Genomic DNA, 22,594 nt, shown 5'->3' with positions numbered 1-22,594 from the left:
CCAACCCTTGATTTGCTGCAGTACTGACTATATACTGACCTATCCTTTATTTGCTGCAGTACTGACTACTTACTGACCAACCCCTGATTTGCTGCAGTACTGACTATATACTGACCTATCCTTTATTTGCTGCAGTACTGACTACTTACTGACCAACCCTTGATTTGCTGCAGTACTGACTATATACTGACCTATCCTTTATTTGCTGCAGTACTGACTACTTACTGACCAACCCTTGATTTGCTGCAGTACTGACTATATACTGACCAACCCTTGATTTGCTGCAGTACTGACTATATACTGACCAATCCTTTATTTGCTGCAGTACTGACTACTTACTGACCAACCCTTAATTTACTGCAGTACTGACTACTTACTGGCTAACCCCTGATTTACTACAGTACTGACTACTTACTGACCAACCCCTGATTTGCTGCAGTACTGACTACTTACTGACCAACCCCTGATTTGTTGCAGTACTGACTACTTGCAGGACTGACTATATACTGACTAATCCTTGATTTGTTGCTGTTCTGACTACTTACTGACTAACCCTTGATTTACTGCAGTACTGACTACTTACTGGCTCACCATTGATTTGTTGCAGTACTGACTATATACTGACCAACCCCTGATTTGTTTCAGTACTGACTACTTGCAGGACTGACTATATACTGGCCAACCCCTGATTTGTTTCAGTACTGACTACTTGCAGGACTGACTATATACTGACCAACCCCTGATTTGTTTCAGTACTGACTACTTGCAGGACTGACTATATACTGGCCAATCTTTGAGGTCTATATTGTGTTTTAGGTGTGTTATATTTTATAGATGTTTTGTTGGTGATATCTGTGTTGTCAAGGAAAGTTTTTCTTTTAATTTCACAGGTGTTTCGTTGGTGATATTACTGTTGTCAATGATAGTTTTTGTTACATTTTACATAATATTATGTTTCGTTGGTGATATTACTGTTGTCAAGGATTGATGTGACATATTTTACAGATGTTTCGTTGGTGGTATTACTATTGTCAAGGATACGTGTATGGTACTTTATATGTGTTTTGTTGGTGATGCATGTGGTTATGAGAGATTAGTTTGTCATATCTTACAGTTGTTTCATTGATGCTATCCGTATTGTGAGAGGCAGGTGTGCTATATTTTACAGATGTTTCGCTGATGATACACGTGTTATTAGGGACAGGTAAGTTATACTTTCAGCTGTTTCGCTGGTGATATTACTGTTGTCAAAGAGAAGTGTGCTATATTTTACAGGTGTTTCGCTGGTGATACCCGTGTTGTCTGGGACAGGGGTGTTACATCGACTCCTGACTATCACACTAGCCTACATTCCCCTCTACATGCTACTCAGCATCTCGTATCCTTTTTCATTAACGTCTTCTTGACATGGGGAAGATGGATCTAAATAGCATTTCAATTAAACGAGCCCAGGAATGAAATATGTGTCCCTTAATTGACCTTTGCTGTTGATAGGGCGTTTAACAATGCAAAGAAAAAAAAAAAAAAAAAACGAAAAAAAAAAAAGATTCAATATTCAAATTACAATCATGACTTTAGTTCTGTACGCAATAATGAATTGCCCGGTTTACTACGAGAAATAAATATGTTACCGTATATGATGTCATAGTGCAATTGATGAAAATTTCAGTCATGTGCGTTTCGTACCTCCGTCAAATTTTTGGTTGATCCAAAGGGAACTCTCTCAAAGTGAGTTCTTGGCATCAGTATTGCCCGTGGAGTGCAATGCAATCAGAAGCCATAGCTGGCGAAGATGCAATATCTTGTATTCTCCAATAGTTGCAATGGCTGCACTTTTGTGCATTGAATTGATCAATTTTGGTCCTCCTCGTTGGTATACGGTTCCATTCCTCACTCAGGGCTAACGTCAACTGAGCGACATTGATTGGAGGGTTCGGCCTTCATGTTATTTTCTATTCAATTCGTCCCATAAAATGTTTCCTGCTCGGAGAGGTCAGATCAACCTGAAATTTGATAAGAGTACAACACGTACATGGCTAATTTTTTTTATAGACGGAAGCTCCTTAGCTGTAATTACACCATTATTGTATTCTATAACATCTTTTTATTTCCGGTAGTAAACCGGACATTTTCTAATTGCGTTTATTTTTTTTCTTCGATATATCTGAATCAAACAGAATATAGAAACTTTATTTACTCGTTGGAAGATGTAAGTACTTTCAATTTAATATGATAAGTGTTATACAAGCATTGAAATAGATTTACCATCATTGGTGCCAATGAGCCGTCATGTTGTGTTTATCTTTGACCAGTAATCAGTCATGAAGGACTCTTTGTGGTCAATCTCTGCTACCTGCTATATTTTTGGCTACACTTGGAGGACAGAATTAGTCGACATACCGGCCAGATCAGACAGGTGTGTACTCGAATAGGGTGACAACAAATGGTTTGTCTTATTTCTATTATTAGTTAAAATGATAATGGTGGTGATTATTTACAGATGTATAATATTTAAATAAACTCTGTGATGGGAGTTTTTGTTCTAGCATCCTCCTTATGTACCAAGGGATGATTTCTTTCATGACATATGCATTGTAATCTATTTTGTTTTAGAGCTGTAGTATTGTGCATGCCTTGCAATAATCAGGATATACAATGTATTGTTACAGGTAGGATCTGTTGATTTTGTCCCATCAATACCATCAGAAATAAAACAACAACGCCACCTACAACTGGAAGATGTCCGCAGAGCTTTTTATTTTGTATCTTTTTCGTCGTTGTTCAATGTTCCTGTTAATAACTTCCTTCAATGTTCCTGTTAATAACTTCCTGCATGAGAAGGCGATTTCTGATTGATGGTATTTAGTCAGGTTTCTCTATAGAAAAGAAAATCGGGCTATCTGGCAATGCATTCCAGTTTTCAATCTAAATATAACTTTCTGTCCTTTTAGACAAATTTTGTTAAAGGATTTTTTATTCTTTAGAATGTGTGTAAAAAGAGTTCAAAGTTCTCCTATCGGGTCTTTAAGATTGATTACCACACAAACCATATCGGAGAAACTGATCTGCAGGGAAAACATGAAAGCAGTGTATTAATTGGTGTGATAAAAAGTTTGATGTTTCCTTAACCGACAAGGTTTTCCTCATGCTGACAGGGTTTTTCGGCACTGGCAATATAGCCAGTATAAATAGGTAAGTAATTCAGGTGTACGTCTGATTTGTTATATTACACGTCTAGAAACCTAAGTTAGAAGTAGATTTTATTGATGATGTTGTCGCATGCCATATAAACTATAATTATTAAGGATATAAGAACATTATTGTTTACCAATTGGTGTTTTGTGTGATGTTTTATTTTTACTTCTGTCCTTTTATTTTATTTTAAACATTCTGACAATTTATTCAGCATGAACACTATAAAACATTCTGACAATTTGTTCAGCATGAACACTATAAAACTTGTTCATTTTATGTACATCACATTATGTACATCACATAAACTCCACGTTTCAACATTCAACGATTTTACCAAACTACTTCAATCTGACCGGTCGATTTAGTATAATATATCTCTACCATAAGAGCGAACATTTAAAAAAAGTTGAAGTAATATAAAGAATGCGTTTTTTATGTTATCTATTTGTCAAATGGTTAGTGATGATAACTTCGTCGTGATATTTATTGGATTGTCAGGAAGACAATTTAGTTCCACGTAACAACCAGTGTAAATAGGTAGAAACATTCTTCACAAGACATCGTGATGCACCATGATGATAGGAAACAGGGACGGCTTCTATACTAAATTGTAAACGGGGCGTAGGTTTTACCTGATGCATAAATACACTTCATTCCTGGTGTAATGAGGGCTGCAATGATTTGCGCGTTGTAATTTAAAACTGAAAGCGTGTCTAATTTCTTAAAGTGGGCAAGTTATACGTCATACTAAAGCTGCCAAGTTTACGGAATAAGATGTCAGAATGTACATTACATTACTGTTTTCATCAGTTCTCGGTGGTATCGGCACACCGATCAATTATCTCATCACCTCAATACTGTTGTCAGTTTTATATTTCCGTTCCAAAAACATATCTGTATATCAGTTTAAATACACAAAGTAAGAAATGTTCTACACATATTATTATATAGCATATAAAACGTCATAATTCAGGTTCCTAAAGTTTCAATGTATCTTTATATTACTACACACAAAAGTACCGAATAAAATGATACGTACAATTTGCTGTCACATGCTGCTGCACTTATTAAATGCCACTATTGTTCAGCTACATGGTATGTCAGTCAGCTTATTTGACTAGGATACGTTAGGTGGAATTTCAAAGGTGCAGTACGCAAGGCCTTCCGTTCGTTTTCGTTTCAATTTGGTCTATTTGGTTATTAGGGACAGATGTAGACTACGTTCCTTCAATCATAGGTAAATTAACCGTAATAACAGTTTCAACAATCGCACTCGTCCACATTTGTGTTTGTCATGGTAAATATTTACGTAATTATCTTATTTGCGTTCACAACAGCATGTACCTTGAATGATGGCGCACGACTCATACATTAGCATTATAGATGTTTTTGTAGCTTAATATATGAAAAAATTCAAATATTGTGATAAAAAGTGTCGGTTGCATCAGTGCAGATTATATATACATATAGTGCAGAGTATCTACCAGTGCAGCCGAACGTCTCGTAAATGCTGCATTTTTGAACGAGTTCGCGTTACAATTCACCACGATACTTGCCATACTTTGTTTAATCGCAGGGTAAGAAATACCTAAAACTTTTAATTGCTTTCTTTTGATAAGTATAATTATTTTGATTTATGCAATTCGTGTTCAGTATGAATTTGAATATGCATTTTTCATTAAGCGAATATTTATATGTTGAATTTATTTTACATTTTCTAGCCATAAGTTTGATTTATTTCTGTTCCATGTCAGAATCATGGTCCACGAATCAAACGTGACTAAATTATATCATATATATATATAAATTGTGCTAACTATATGGACAGATAACAGTGTCATATGATAAAAAATGATGTAGTCATATTGACTGTAACGTGGTATTAAATAGTCGTTCGATATGTTGTTGCTTATCATTTACTATTCAACCATGTTGGACGTGATGAAGTAAGTACACAGTGTATGCAGGAGATCTCATTAAATATCCTAGTGATATTACTTTATTTTACTGCCGCTGGACCCTATTTGTGGAGATGAAAGTGAAACACAACTGCGATAAGTTTCAATTGTACATTATATTGACCACGTTTACCGCGCTTCAAGGAGTAAAATGTTTTCTTCATTAGATAGTTCGCTTATAAAGTAGGCGGGGCTTCAGGTCTTTCAGCGCTAACGTTCTTCATTGAATTTGCCTTTGTCCAGTTGGCATTCACCAGCCCATAACTACCAACTGAAAGCAGATCAATGCTTAAATAATTCATACATCCCGCGATAATACTACGCGTCATGAGTCATGATGTAAGAAATTATACAGCACGCGGTAACACTACGGGAGTCACGATGTAAGATTTATACAGCACGCGGTAACACTACGGGAGTCATGATGTAAGATTTATACAGCACGCGGTAAAACTACGGGAGTCATGATGTAAGATTTATACAGCACGCGGTAATACTACGGGAGTCGTGATGTAAGATTTATACAGCACGCGGTAACACTACGGGAGTCATGATGTAAGATATTATACAGCACGCGGTAATACTACGGGAGTCATGATGTAAGATTTATACAGCACGTGGTAATACTACGGGAGTCATGATGTAAGAAATTATACAGCACGCGGTAAAACTACGGGAGTCATGATGTAAGAAATTATACAGCACGCGGTAAAACTACGGGAGTCATGATGTAAGAAATTATACAGGACGCGGTAATACTACGGGAGTCATGATGTAAGAAATATACAGCACGCGGTAATACTACGGGAGTCGTGATGTTAGAAATTATACAGCACGTGGTAATACTACGGGAGTCATGATGTAAGATGTATACAGCACGCGGTAATACTACGGGAGTCATGATGTAAGATTTGTACAGCACGTGGTAATACTACGGGAGTCATGATGTAAGAAAGTATACAGCACGCGGTAATACTACGGCTCCCAGTCATGATGTAAGATTTATACAGCACGCGGTAATACTACGGGAGTCATGATGTAAGAAATTATACAGCACGCGGTAAAACTACGGGAGTCATGATGTAAGAAAGTATACAGCACGCGGTAATACTACGGCTCCCAGTCATGATGTAAGATGTTTACAGCACGCGGTAATACTACGGGAGTCATGATGTAAGAAATTATGCAGCACGCGGTAAAACTACGGGAGTCATGATGTAAGAAACCATACAGCACGCGGTAACACTACGGGAGTCATGATGTAAGAAATTATACAGCACGCGGTAAAACTACGGGAGTCATGATGTAAGAAATCATACAGGACGCGGTAACACTACGGGAGTCACGATGTAAGATTCATACACTTCGCGGTAAAACTACGGGAGTCATGATGTAAGAAATTATACAGCACGCGTAAACTACGGGAGTCATGATGTAAGAATTTACAGACGCGGTAATACTACGGGAGTCATGATGTAAGAATTTATACAGCACGCGGTAATACTACGGGAGTCGTGATGTAAAGATTTATACAGCACGCGGTAATACTACGGGAGTCATGATGTAAGATAGTATACAGCAAGCGGTAATACTACGGAGTCATGATGTAAGATTTTAGTACAGCACGTGGTATACTACGGGAGTCATGATGTAAGAAAGTATACAGCACGCGGTAATACTACGGTCCAGTCATGATGTAAGATATACAGCACGCGGGGTAAATTACTACGGGAGTCCTGATGTAAGAAATTTATACAGCACGCGGTAATACTACGGGAGTCCATGATGTAAGAAAGATATACAGCACGCGGCTAATACTACGGCTCCAGTCATGATGGTAAGAATGTATACAGCACGCGGGTAATACTACGGGAGTCATGATGTAAGAAATTATACAGCACGCGGTAAAACTACGGGAGTCATGATGTAAGAAACCATACAGCACGCGGTAACACTACGGGAGTCATGATGTAAGAAATTATACAGCACGCGGTAAAACTACGGGAGTCATGATGTAAGAAATCATACAGGACGCGGTAACACTACGGGAGTCACGATGTAAGATTCATACACTTCGCGGTAAAACTACGGGAGTCATGATGTAAGAAATTATACAGGACGCGGTAATACTACGGGAGTCATGATGTAAGAAATCATACAGCACGCGGTAACACTACGGGAGTCATGATGTAAGAAATTACACAGCACGCGGTAACACTACGGGAGTCACGATGTAAGATATTATACAGCACGCGGTAACACTACGGGAGTCATGATGTAAGAAATTATACAGCACGCGGTAACACTACGGGAGTCATGCTGTAAGAAATCATACAGCACGCGGTAACACTACGGGAGTCACGATGTAAGATTTATACAGCACGCGGTAAAACTACGGGAGTCATGATGTAAGAAATTATACAGCACGCGGTAATGCTACGGGAGTCATGATGTAAGATTGATACAGCACGCGGTAAAACTACGGGAGTCATGATGTAAGATATTATACAGCACGCGGTAACACTACGGGAGTCACGATAAAAGATATTATACAGCACGCTGTAATACTACGGAAGTCATGATGTAAGAATTTATACAGCACGCGGTAAAACTACGGGAGTCATGATGTAAGAAAGTATACAGCACGCGGTAACACTACGGGAGTCATGATGTAAGAAAGTATACAGCACGCGGTAATACTACGGGAGTCATGATGTAAGATTTATACAGCACGCGGTAATACTACGGGAGTCATGATGTAAGAAATTATACAGTACGCGGTAACACTACGGCTCCCAGTCATGATGTAAGATTTATACAGCACGCGGTAATACTACGGGAGTCGTGATGTAAGATTTATACAGCACGCGGTAATACTACGGGAATCACGATGTAAGAAATTATACAGCACGCGGTAACACTACGGCTCCCAGTCATGATGTAAGATTTATACAGCACGCGGTAATACTACGGGAGTCATGATTAAGATTTATACAGCACGCGGTAATACTACGGGAGTCGTGATGTAAGAAATTATACAGGACGCGGTAACACTACGGGAGTCATGATGTAAGATTTATACAGCACGCGGTAATACTACGGGAGTCGTGATGTAAGAAATTATACAATACTTAAACTAAGGCAGCAGGCTCATGATCAGTGATATCGTAGAATGTTTGCTGTGCACGTTGTACAGAGATCATGTTAGAGGTTTGGTGGTTGTGTCTGCTCTAACGTCACGTTTATATTGGTATTATGGGTATTTTTATACTTTCACATATTGTAATTGTAACGACTTTTCAATCGGTTTTAGTATTTAATGGTATTTAACACTGAACTTACATGTTTAAAGATTTTTGTAGTTTATTAACACGGCGTTACATCGGTGGTATTATTTACCGTCAGATCGTTCGTAATCTAAATAGAAAACCATTAGTATTAAAATGGTAGCAAACATGTTTTGGACAGATACAAAATGTACATGTAGTGATATCTCAAATAACTTACACTATTGCATACTTAATCTAATTCACAACAGGCAAATTGCTTATTTGATCGTGTAAAAACGTAACGTGTTATTTTTTAAATCAGAAATATGGAACAAATGATTTTCATTATCTATCTGTGTCATACTAAGTAGAGATAATTGATTCATACCGGTATGTATAGGTCAGAATAAATAGGTTTGCAATATATATCGGTGGGACCAGTAAAATAAAATATTGTATAATTAGCTAATAAAATACTTTCCAGTTGTAAATCTCCTGAGTTTTTGGTGAAAACCTGCTACTGCCGCATTACATAATATGTTAAGAGATTTATCAATAAAAACTATGAAAGTTAAAACTGCTATTTATCGTCCACAATGTGGGTGGGTGAGATTGGGGATTCTCTTTTTGTGCACTATGCGTTGATAACATGGTTAAGTATTACAATCTTGCATGTCAAAATGTTTCCGTTTTATCTGCTTTTAGCTTTGAGCCTGCATCTGTGTATTGTTTTATGACTGTGTTCAGTCCATTCACCATGGGAACTCTGATGATGTTAAAGGTAAGACAGTATTGATTTTTTACTAAACCACTACTCTGATTTGATCACTACATATTGTATCTTTGGTATTCAATCGACTTTGTATCTTTTTGTTCTAAACCATATAAGTTAATGCTTGACCAGCTTACATAATGCACATGCATTGTAATGATTATCTTCTATATTAATATGAATTGGCTATCGGTACTCACCAAGTTGGTCATCGTTACAAGGGCCGATTGATTTGTTGTGAGCCTCATATTGAAGGATTTGAATTTTGCCGGACATATTGTATTATTTTTCAACATAATCCCCCTTCAGTATCTATACAATTTCGCCAGCGGTGTTTAAGGGCCTCAATGCCACTTTTATAAAACTCCTTTTCTTGACTGTTCAGAAAGTCATCCACTCCATGTAAGACGTCATCATCGGACTGAAAGTGGGTCTCTGAGTTTTGAAAATAGATGAAAGTTTGATGGAGCAAGGTCAGATGAATAAGGTGGATGCTCGTTCAGTTTGAAGCCACACTCGTGGCAGCCATGGCAATGACAGTCTTGTGAACAGGAGCATTGTCCTGATGGAATAACCCACCTTTAGTAAGCTTTCCACGGCGCTTAAATTTAATTTTTTCCCGAAACTGCCTCAGAAGTGAAGCATAGTATATGCCATCGATTGTTTGTCCCTTTTGGAGATAATCTATCAGCAGAACGCCATTTGCATCCCAGAAAACCAAGGCCATATCCTTCCCAGCTGATGGAAAAGTCTTTTTCTCTTTGGCGGGTGAGAGCCAGGGTGCTTCCATTGTTTCTATTATTATTTGGCCTCTGGGGTAAAATGATGGACCAATGTTTCATGCATGGTGACAAAACCCTGAAGAAAGCTGGCAAGATCTTCCCCAAAAAGGTTAAGATTAGCAATCGATAATGCGCCCGGTGTGCTTCTGATTAGCTATCTGAAGTCTTGCTACCCATCAGAATGAAAGCTTTCTCATTGCAAGATCCTTGGTCAGGATGGAATGCACTCTTTCCTGTGAAATGCCAACTCTACTGGCTGTATATTTTTCTGTGACTCGTCTGTCAGCTATAAGAATATCATGAGCTTTATTGACCATTTCTGGGTTTGCAACATTGAAAGGCCTTCCAGGACGGGTGCCATCCTCAAGGCACTGTCGGCGGGCTTAAATCCCGCCACCCACCATTTCACTGAAGCATATGAATAGACATCTTTCCCTAGTGTTGATACCATATTATTATTGAAATCCTTAGGTGTTAAACCATTTTTTATGCACATATTAGATCACTGCTCTTTCACCGATTTTGTCCATTTCCAAAGCCGCTTGTCTGGTTTATTTTAGAGTGCTACCTTGTCGATATAAACTATAAGCAAATGAGACCAGTCCTTGGGTACATTGCCCGATATAGTCAGAGAAAAATAGGATTAAAAACGAACATCCGTGGGTACCGCCTTCAATATGAGGATCACACCATATCAATCATCCCTCGTTGATAAATCGCATTCATTAAAGTTGTATGGAAGATATTTCCGAAGTTAGGGGGGTATACTGGAATCAGGTTGTCCTTCCGTCCATCCGTCTGTAGAGACAACGATATACCGGCTAATCTTCCTAAACTACCGAGGGAATTTCAACGAAACTTGCTTGCAATGATCCTTATACATTGTAGTGGGGTTGAGTTACCTCGCCTTTTATATTTATAAGTTATTTGTTTGCGGGCGGACACACATTGGTTTCATTTCAATAACTTAGTATTTTTTTTTCAAAGCTTTATAGGCAGGTTTTATCAATATAAGGGTTCATCATGGTAAGGGAGAGTGCAATGGACCTTTTTTTGATTGGTCGACCGAAATGGCTGCCGTGGCCACGGATTGGCTAAAAAAACTAATTCAGTATAACGCTTTTACTTTTCAATGGAATTCAATGAATCTTTGTGGGAGGGATGGCTACAAGATAAACATTAATTTTGTATGAAAGAAGTTGAAAATAAAAACAAATTTGCCGCCATAGGGATGGCTTCTTTGTGGTCGAAATTCAGATATTGTTTGATTTCTATGGAAATTAGTATTCAGGTGTATTATGGAGCGGCAAATACAATGACGGTGGTAATTTGTTTGGGAAAAAATTTATAAAAAACAAAATAAAACGGATGCCATTGCCTGGACTCTGATTGGTTTCGTTGTCATTAACCATACGAAGGCTTCTGATTGGTCGAAATCTAAATAGTGTCCAATTATATAAATTTGTATCGGTTTTGCTGCAGTAGTAATTACACGGAGGTTACTGATTAGTCAAAAGGATATTGTTTGATTTCTATGAAAATTTGTTGATATGGGTTTTAGGGACTGCAAATCTAACGGCATGGGTCTCGTTGCCGTGGATACCACATCTTCGCCAGTATGTTAGGCGTTTAGGGGTGTTCTGTGATGGTTTCCCTTGTAATTATAACTTGTCACACAAATGCAATGGGATTTCAACTGATCTTACCAGCAATAGTCATTATAAATTGTAGATGTACGTAAGATATAAGAGGTAGAAGTTACCGCCTGTTTTGGAAAGATAAATTGACCCCGATCCTGTGTAAAAATAACTTCATTGGCCGGGAAGGGGGTGGGGTTATGAGTTGGCCTCCGGACGACAGTTCTATTTTCTGCCTTTCTCACACCTATTATCCTTATTTACCCTAATACGTATCTGATTATTTAGCACTTTCAAATATGACCTTCAATTGCATTAGTCTCTTTAAATACATCGTTGAGTACCCATATGAAATGCTTATGATATTGACAAAGCGAGAAAGGCGACAGTTATATTGATGCGCTATTCTACCTTTTACTCAGTAACTATTTGATGTGTGTTAATTCACAAAGGTAATTCTGTCATTGCTGTAAGATTGTTAGTCCTCAATCTGGATTGTATTATGGCCTGAATTACTCAATCTAGCTTGCGTAATGGCTTGTACCCAATATGGCTTGTGTTATGGCGTGTTCACAATCTGGCTTACGTTATGGCCGGTACACAATATGGCTTGCGTTGTGGCCTTTACACAATTTGGTTTGCGCTATGGCATTGCTTAATCTGACTTACGTACACAATCTGGCTTGTACTATGATCTGTACACAATCTGGCTTGAACTATGATCTGTACACAATCTGGCTTGCGTTCTGGCCTGGTATTGTTAGGTACACCGCATTCACTGTCACAAACCTTTATTATGTGCAAGACCATAATTGTGTATAAAAGTGTCTCTTATATGGTTTAAATTTGTTCCTCTTTTAAGCACAAGTATATTTGGTTGGAGAGGGAAGTGGGATTGATGGGAGAGAGGGGGATTTATCTGCCGTTCTAGCAAACCTAAGGTCCACACATGTAAATAAGGATCCTGAGTTGGAAATTCGTGCCAAGTCCTGTGGTATGCTCTAGCTAAATGATGCGTGATCTGGAATGGAATTTTAACAGAGGAAGAGCACGTCGTTATTCAATTCTTTTTAAAATTCATATGTATAATCCATTAGTTCTCGCAGTTTATCAACAGAATGTATGAACTCTGTATTTGTTCCAATTTTCATTAATGCATTCTTTTAAAAAATATAAATAAATATCCACCATACAAGTTTCAATGCCATGACTTATGGTGTCGTTAAGATAACAACAACACGTCCTTTTAACAGCCTTAATACTCGATATCTAATGATTCTAAGGTATTTGTATGGTACATCATTCATGAAATATGAAGACTTATCACAAAGTGGCGACGCGAATTCTCTCTTGTGATCTACATTCTGGTTCCCTGCTGCTATTTTGTTCCTTTCCAATTTATCAAATATATCTGTTACAGTTTTCTGATCATGACACTTAATAATATTATCTATTTTATCTCCTTCCAACATTAATTCCCCTTGCTATGAGATAGTATTATGATATTCTTTCTGTTTCTCGTTTTATTTATAACTCTTTTATAGAAAATATCTCAAACCAATTTTACTTACAGAAACAGAATTGTTATTGTACTACTGTGTTGGGATACATAAAGAATGCAGGCTCTCATAATCCCATTATAATCACAATTTTTTTATATATACAGCATTATGCAATGTTTGTTAACATGTACTCCGTGGGTCAGGTATTCATTAACAGCACGCTGCGTTAACACGCACAATATTTATACTACTTGAGAATGCACATGTCTCTTTCTACTTTACTCTCTAGTGTAAAGTTCGGCTTGTGCAAGAGACTTTCCGCCTTGGATATGGTTATGTTCATCAATCGACAGAGTTATTATCCTTTGTTCGAGCATGTCAAAATTTTCAGGCTTTGGCAGATCCATATTTATCCTTGGATGTGGTCAAATGAAACACTGAATATGACCAGGATCTCTGCTCTGGATCATATTAAACAAATTATGTACATGACTATAGACTAAATTTCTTCACGAAGGTTATAATTTCATAATGGGCCTCTGGGGTTGTAATGTCTTGATAGCATTTCCGTAGTTGTGATGTAAAACACACATCGGCCCTGAAATGTTATCGAACTAATGTTGTTATTAAAACGTCGTGTTGCGATGAATGTGGAATTTCCATTAATTCTTCAACAAGCCATAACTACTATTAATAAACACTAGGTTTACAAAGCGTAAAACGTGAGATTTTCTTCTTAATGCTGGATCATTAACACATATCGAGTATCATCACCTGTGTGTATTTAATAGGTACATAGCTGCTGTGTGGGTTTGTTAGTTGTTCCACTATAACCGTGCAAACATTGAGATGATGGACATGTTGAAGAGGGGTGGAGACACAGGGATATAATCATAAAACGTGTTCACTAAATCTCCAGACAAATTATGTTGTTTTAACGGGATAGCAGCGGGTAGAATTGCTGTCGTGTTCTGTATTATGTCAAAAATGCAGTTTTAGATATTTTAAGAGGTTCACGTGTTTTTACGTTTATCCAGTAAATGTTTAGATACCAGGGCCGTGTAAAAATGATTCTTATAGTACGTCACTTGAAAAATGCTACGCTCCCAACGATGGATTTATACTGTATATACAAATATATTTGGTAATATTGGTAAAGCTACACCGAATATAAACTAGTATAACATAATTCTGTTAATTAGTTTACAGTTTGAAATGATTTGGTGAAAGTGAGTATTTTGAAAAATCCATAATTAGTTTACGGTAATGTTCTCAAATGTGCAAAGTTTTCGAGTGGTGGTCGATACTTGTGTTTTGTTTTACGACGGAAATGTAGTTGTACCTTCAGTGTTGTAAGTACTTGTCATTGCTGTTATACATGTACAATGTACAAGACCTTGTTTAGAACATCACTAAACACAATAAAGCCGTTTTTTTTTATAAGATTCATCATAGACAACAGCTGTCTTATAACGAAAGGCGTCGGCCTAGATAGTTACATTTCTCTAACCTGCCAACCTGTCAGTACCGCACATACCCAAATTCTCTGAATAACATCAAACGTCTGTAATCCGTCGAACATTTACATAAAATATTAACGGATGGTCTATATTTCAAACGTGAGACATTTTATCTACAAAACAAAATACTTATCACTCAAGTACGACAAATGAGAATACATTATCTGATACTATAGTAGACAGTACAAACACATACGAAAGTTTATGTGTGTACGTATTTGATTTTTTGGGCATTTATTTAATCTTTATACCTGTACCATTCATTTGTTAGATTTAGTAGTTGTATTCGATTAATTATCCCATGCGTTGCTTGGTTTAGGTACGATAATACCCTGGTGTGGGGATATATATACACGCACCCGATACAATTTCTGGGTATATGGGTTTTATGTAACAGCTGATGCTAAGATACATATTTGTATATGGCATACACAACGGATGTCATAAATCACACACGACCCTATAACAGCTTTGACTGATTGTTTGTACAAATTACAACAGTGTTTTAAGGGTGCTGGCTGGAAGGTAACATATGTATAGGTTGGCAGTGAATCTGTCTCATAGATTAGTTATCGTGTTCTATGTAACTTGGTTATTGTTGATTCAGATACTCATCACCTATTTAGATCATGTTCTGCTTAAGTATGGACCAGTAACTGATATACTGTCAGTAACCCTGTGGTAGCTTGAGTTGTAATCCTAGTACTCTTGTTTTACCACAAGAGGGATTTCAGTCTCGATGGTTGCTCTGTTTCTATTGGCCCTGTCTCGATGGTTCCATTGTGGTGACTCTGTTTTTATGGTTACCCTGTCTCGATGGTTCCTCTGTGTATATTTTGGTACTGTCTCTATAGTTACTCTGTCTCTAGGGCTACTCAGTTTCCAGTGTCTTCATGGTCACTCTATCTCTATAGTTTCTTGAAGTTTAAGCTGTCTCCATGGTCACTCTATTTCTATAGTTTCTTGAAGTTTACTTTATCCAAACAGTCACACTATGTCTATGGTTCCTCTAGGATCAAGAGTCACTTTATATCTTTGGTTCCTCTAGGTTTACTTTGTCTCTAGGGTCTCTCTCTGTATCTATGATTCCTCTTGGTTTTCTCTCCCACAAGGCTTCCCCGAGGGTTATTCTGACTCTGGGATTCCCCGAGGGTTACTGTGTCACTAGATATCCCGAGGGGTACGCTGGCTCTAGGATTCCCTGAGGGTTACTATATCTCTAGGGTTCCCCGAGGGTTATCCTGTTTCTAGAGTTAATGTGTCACTAGGGTTCCTCGATGGTTACCCTGTTTCTAGGCTACTCTGTCTGTCGTCAAACAAAGCCAACTGTTGTAAGCTAATTTTACCTTAGATCGACTTCTCCGATGTCTGCTCGAGATACTGTCACACAAAGTGTTTTATGTGTTAAATTGCAACACTTTCTTGTCAGAATCGTTGATGTTATTTAACGCTATCACTTATTACCTCCATAATCTTGACATTATCTGGAAACTCAATAAACTACACATTGCTTGAAGTACATGTTAGAAGCTTGTTCGCCAATCCTTCCATTAATTTTACGTCGCAAGATATGTATTAATGATGCTTTTGAGATAATGCTTATCATAAAAGACCCAAATTTGACGTTATCATTGTTTTTAAACTATTTAGCGCTGTAGTTTGTACTGTTCTCTCTCTATCTTGCCAGTATGCTGTTCTGCATGATTGTTGATCAGAATTAAGATTCCCATGCTGTATCTCTTGTGACAAACGTCATAAAAATAATGCATCGACTTAATACTTTAACTTCCGTAGGCGATCCTGTACAGACATGGCTACTACCCTCTTACATTGTACTTTTAAGAATAATGGTCACTTCCTAGTGTTCCTGACACACTTCCTACTGTTCCCGACACACTTCCTGCTGTTCCTGACACTTCCTACTGTTCCTGACACACTTCCTACTGTTCCTGACACACTTCCTACTGTTCCTGACACACTTCCTACTGTTCCTGACACACTTCCTACTGTTTCTGACACTTCCTACTGTTCCCGACACACTTCCTACTGTTCCTGACACGCTTCCTACTGTTCCCGACACTCTTCCTACTGTTCCTGACACACTTCCTACTGTTCCTGACACACTTCCTACTGTTTCTGACACTTCCTACTGTTCCCGACACACTTCCTACTGTTCCTGACACGCTTCCTACTGTTCCCGACACTCTTCCAACTGTTCCTTACACTCTTCCTACTGTTCCTGACACACTTCCTACTGTTCCTGACACACTTCCTACTGTTCCCGACACACTTCCTACTGTTCCCGACACTCTTCCTACTGTTCCTGACACACTTCCTACTGTTCCTGACACACTTCCTACTGTTCCCGACACACTTCCTACTGTTCCTGACACACTTCCTACTGTTCCCGACACACTTCCTACTGTTCCTGACACACTTCCTACTGTTCCTGACACACTTCCTACTGTTCCTGACACACTTCCTTCTGTTCCTGACACACTTCCTTCTGCTCTTGACACACTTCCTACTGTTTCTGACACTTCCTACTGTTCCTGACACACTTCCTACTGTTCCCGACACACTTCCTACTGTTCCTGACACACTTCCTACTGTTCCTGACACACTTCCTACTGTTCCCGACACACTTCCTACTGTTCCTGACACACTTCCTACTGTTCCCGACACTCTTCCTACTGTTCCTGACACACTTCCTTCTGTTCCTGACACACTTCCTTCTGCTCTTGACACACTTCCTACTGTTCCTGACACTTCCTACTGTTCCCGACACTTCCTACTGTTCCCGACACACTTCCTACTGTTCCTGACACACTTCCTACAGTTCCCGACACTCTTCCTACTGTTCCTGACACACTTCCTTCTGTTCCTGACACACTTCCATCTACTCTTGACACACTTCCTAGTGTTCCTGACACTTCCTAGTGTTCCTGACACTTCCTACTGTTCCTGACACACTTCCATCTACTCTTGACACACTTCCTAGTGTTCCTGACACTTCCTAGTGTTCCTGAGACTTCCTACTATTCCCGACACACTTCCTACTGTTCCCGACACACCTCCTAGTGTTCCTGACACTTCCTACTGTTCCTGACACACTTCTATCTACTCTTGACACACTTCCTAGTGTTCCTGACACACTTCCTACTGTTCCTGACACACTTCCTACTGTTTATAGCACTTCCTACTGTTCCCGACACACTTCCTACTGTTACTGACACGCTTCCTACTGTTCCTGACACACTTCCTACTGTTCCCGACACTCTTCCTACTGTTCCTGACACATTTCCTACTGTTCCCGACACACTTCCTACTGTTACTGACACGCTTCCTACTGTTCCCGACACTTTTCCTACTGTTCCTGACACACGTCCTACTGTTCCTGACACACTTCCTTCTGCTCTTGACACACTTCCTTCTGCTCTTGACACACTTCCTACTGTTCCTGACACTTCCTACTGTTCCCGACACTCTTCCTACTGTTCCTGACACACTTCCTACTGTTCCCGACACACTTCCTACTGTTCCCGACACACTTCCTACTGTTCCTGACACACTTCCTTCTGTTCCTGACACACTTCCTACTGTTCCTGACACTTCCTATAGTTCCTGACACTCTTCCTACTGTTCCTGACACACTTCCTTCTGTTCCTGACACACTTCCTTCTGCTCTTGACACACTTCCTACTGTTCCCGACACACTTCCTACTGTTCCTGACACACTTCCTACTGTTCCTGACACTTCCTATAGTTCCTGACACACTTCCTAGTGTTCCTGACACACTTCCTAGTGTTCCCGACACACTTCCTACTGTTCCCGACACACTTCCTACTATTCCCGACACTCTTCCTACTGTTCCTGACACTTCCTATAGTTCCTGACACTTCCTATAGTTCCTGACACACTTCCTAGTGTTCCTGACACACTTCCTAGTGTTCCCGACACACTTCCTACTGTTCCCGACACACTTCCTACTATTCCCGACACTCTTCCTACTGTTCCTGACACTTCCTATAGTTCCTGACACTTCCTATAGTTCCTGACACACTTCCTACTGTTCCCGACACACTTCCTACTGTTCCTGACACACTTCCTACTGTTCCTGACACACTTCCTACTGTTCCCGACACTCTTCCTACTGTTCCCGACACACTTCCTACTGTTCCTGACACTTCCTATAGTTCCTGACACACTTCCTACTGTTCCCGACACACTTCCTACTGTTCCTGACACTCTTCCTACTGTTTCTGACACACTTCCTACTGTTCCTGACACTTCCTAGTGTTCCTGACACACTTCCTACTGTTCCCGACAATCTTCCTACTGTTTCTGACACTTCCTACTGTTCCTGACACACTTCCTACTGTTTCTGACACACTTCCTACTGTTCCTGACACACTTCCTACTGTTCCTGACACACTTCCTACTGTTCCCGATACTCTTCCTACTGTTTCTGACACACTTCCTACTGTTCCAGACATTTCATACTGCTCCTCTGCTCATGTGTTTGTGATACGACACGTTGTTTCAAGTACATCTTCAGTGTTTGCCACACGACACATTGTTGTTATATGTACAAGTTTGGTATTTGTTACATGACATTTTGTTGTTATAGGTACATGTTGGGTATTTGTCACATAACATTTTGTTGTTATAGGTACATGTTGGGTATTTAGTATTTACTACACGACACATTGTTATATATACATGTTTGGTATTTGTCACATGACATATTGTTGTTACAGGTACATGTTTTATTTGACGCAAGACATATAGTTGTTATAGGTACATCTTACGTAAGTAAACATGATATGCTTGAAAATCTTCACAAAAAACAGCACACTCTATCTTTAAAGTGTGAGTTCAAGTTTCGTTTATTGAATTGGTGCATAGGTATCGTTAAGATAGAGTTATGTAAGTTATGTGAGTATCAACGATCTTTGCTGTCGAGGCATCCAGGCTACACGGACAGGTGGAAACAGGTGCCGTGCTCCTGTCGATTGTATGAGATATGTCGATCGAGGACACAGCAGTATGATTATATTTGTTGGATTGGCACGGATGCTGCTCCCAGGCAGGTAGAGAGTTACGGATGTGTTGACAGACCGTGTACTGTATCATGACTACTGTTTATCAATTGTGTCCTCACATAACTGGCCCACTTGTGCTTTACTGAATGATTGTGCAAGGTGTGTAGCACCTGCTTCAAGGCTGTCTTAACATGAAAAAAACATGATCTTGTCATACTGGTTGAGTAGAATACCGGGTATTCCTGCGGGGGAAGAGTAGAAAACACACCTATAACTGTCTTAATTAGAATCCCTGTCACAAGTCCGACATACATAAATGTGTACGTGTCAGAATTAGTGTCGGTTTTTATGCATTTATGTGTCACATTCCCGTTGTTTTCATTTGACCGAAACAAAAAACCTTTCTAATGTATTTTAAACCTCACAGTCTTGACAAGTAAATGGGATGCCTCATAATCAAATCGTTATCGGTGCTTATTTCCTGTCTACCTTTCCTGTCCACTTTTTTTCCCCTACGTCATATGATTCATAATATTCACGCAGATTCGAGATAAAAATAGTTAAAGCCTTTTTTGAAAGTATTTTAGGTGATTGATTTGATTTATCTAAACTTCCAATATTTTGATTTCCATTGTTAATTCCAACTCAATTCAAATAAATTAAAAAATGCGATGTATTGTAATTTCAGAATGTGATTCCTCTGGTGCTCGTGACATGCACGTTCAGAGCCATCCATATTACTACGCATGTTCCCATCCGGGCATTGTTTTTACTCGTTCTGGCTATGTCTGACGTCATGGCACTGGTAAGTTAGACATGTTGATACTGATCACTATCGTATACTCCTTTTCGAACTATTTTTATGACAGCTTTTAAAGTACATTTAATTAAACAATACCCGGAAGATTCAGGCACTCAACGTTTGACAATCGCATATTCTCGGGCCTTTCCGCCATGTTTTCAAACGTCCGTCTTGCTATGTTTTGAATTATTTTTCAAAAATTTTATTTTACATTCTGTGTAATCCCATGGAGTGATTTCATTCATTAATGATTGTAATGTAAAATCGGTATTATTACACTTTTTCCACTTTCGCCAACAATGTATTACTGTACTAAAATCCTCTTAAACATAATATTAAGTTATATCTAGGTTCTGCATTGTTCATAGCATCAGGTTTTTTTCAGTTCCATACTATTTTCATTCCTGTTCATTTGTTTTCACATAAGCCACCATTCAAACTATCTAACTACTGTAGCTTTATATAAATCCTTGATATCAGTGTGATTCCTAACATTCAAAAGAGCTTGATCAATTTTTGCCGTACCAACATTAATGAATAAACAAAACTATGTTAGCACATATAGAACTGTGCGCATTAATAATCTTGGCTGGCGGGTATATTGTCATCCACTCTGTGATATTTGAGTTTTAGCGAAATTGTTTTTGATATTTCTTTCTTCAACATCACATGTCAGAAATCATGGCAAATTTGAACACAACCTGACGTTTGTTCCATACTTTTAAATATGTATGCATACAAATGAAGCTTATTTCACTGTGGCTATATTAAGATACATATACATGAATTTATTGTCACAATAAAATCTGATACAAAATTCCTATTCTAGCAGGTATAATCTTCAGTATTGACGAGCGCCGTCATGTCTTCAAGACATACTTATATTTTTATGTTAATATTTGTGTTTATAATCGATTATTTATAGACATATTCTGTATCGTTGCCTTTCAGAATTTTTTCTTCCTGGTCCGTGACTACGGAAGCTGGCTTGAGATAGGAACGAGCATCAGTCATTACGTAATTGTCATGTGTATGATCATGTTTCTCATGCTGCTGTTTGGCCTGTCTCATTGGCTCACTACATATTCTGTGATCCCTCGCAAATCGCACAAGATCTGAACTGCTCGCCACGTTCATCAAACGAAAATCTTACAAGATCTGAACTGCTCGCCAGGTTCATCAAACGAAAATCTGACAAGAACTGAACGGATCACCACGTTCATCAAACGAAAATCTCTCAATAACTTAACGAGGTCCCCATTCTGTGTAGCCCTTCTGGACTGAACGGTTCTCTTCATCAATGTTCTTACCTAAATCTCATGGAAACTGAATACATTCGCATTTCACCGGCGCTGAACGTGTTTTCCATATTTGGTGATCGTTGAACAACGTTAACATAGACTTTTGTCTTTATTTTTATCTATCGTACGTATACATTATACAATGAAGTTATACAACGTTGAATTAGTATTTTAATAATAAAATCATTTCAAGGTAACAATGTTCTGTACTTTTTCTTTTACTTCTTTAGAAAATAGTCTTTACATTTACTTTTTTCAACCACAACGTTCGTCAGAAAAAAAAAACACAATGAAAACGGATGTATAATTACATTGTATTACGTTTGTGTGGAGGAACACATTGTTCTTATTTTTGTAAAAAACATTTTGTAGAACATTTCCTACAAGCGATCATCAGCACATAGCGAAACCAAATAACAGAAAATGGATATTACTATTATACTCGAGGGTATATAATGCTTAATGTGGGTTTGATAGTACGAATGTAGATTTTTATTGATGTGTTTGGTTACTCTACTGCTGTGTAGAACTGCTGTGTGGTAGGGAGTTTATAGCTTTATATACTGGGAATTTGTGGGGATTGATTCTCATCTCATTGTTAGTTGTTTTAATGTAGCAATGATTTTCTAAGTTTCGTTCCAAGTCTAATTGGGATCATAATAAAACTTTTTATCAAACTTTCGAGCAATAACAGAACATACGGTGCCAAGTGCTCGATGGTATCTTCGTTCACAGTTAAGCTTTAACACGTGAGTAGGTGGTTATCAGATATATTTAAGATCGTCTCTCATCTATAAATATCGTGTTTAT

At 38.5% G+C, this 22,594-nt stretch overlaps 1 protein-coding gene across 2 annotated transcripts in view; it reads left to right on the top strand.

The window, feature by feature from the left end:
- The window catches only part of LOC117337137 (GPI ethanolamine phosphate transferase 1-like), a 43,341-nt gene extending 21,360 nt beyond the window's left edge, over nt 1-21,981 (top strand). Inside the window, exons 24-30 of one of the 2 annotated variants that reach the window (XM_033897963.1) lie at nt 1,276-1,378; nt 2,320-2,416; nt 2,670-2,762; nt 3,137-3,192; nt 9,128-9,203; nt 20,370-20,486; nt 21,435-21,981. In XM_033897963.1, coding sequence (XP_033753854.1) covers nt 1,276-1,378; nt 2,320-2,416; nt 2,670-2,762; nt 3,137-3,192; nt 9,128-9,203; nt 20,370-20,486; nt 21,435-21,602 — 710 coding nt within the window. In that variant the 3' untranslated portion in view covers nt 21,603-21,981. Of the gene's footprint in view, nt 1-1,275; nt 1,379-2,319; nt 2,417-2,669; nt 2,763-3,136; nt 3,193-9,127; nt 9,204-20,369; nt 20,487-21,434 lie in introns of those variants that run through there. The other variant, XM_033897964.1, reaches the window with a different exon arrangement.
- The last annotated feature ends 613 nt before the right edge of the window (nt 21,982-22,594 follow it).

This window comes from Pecten maximus, chromosome 11, assembly GCF_902652985.1.
Source record: "Pecten maximus chromosome 11, xPecMax1.1, whole genome shotgun sequence".
In the NCBI taxonomy this organism is placed as follows: Eukaryota; Metazoa; Mollusca; class Bivalvia; order Pectinida; family Pectinidae; genus Pecten; species Pecten maximus.
This window is presented reverse-complemented; position numbering and strand designations above follow the sequence as displayed.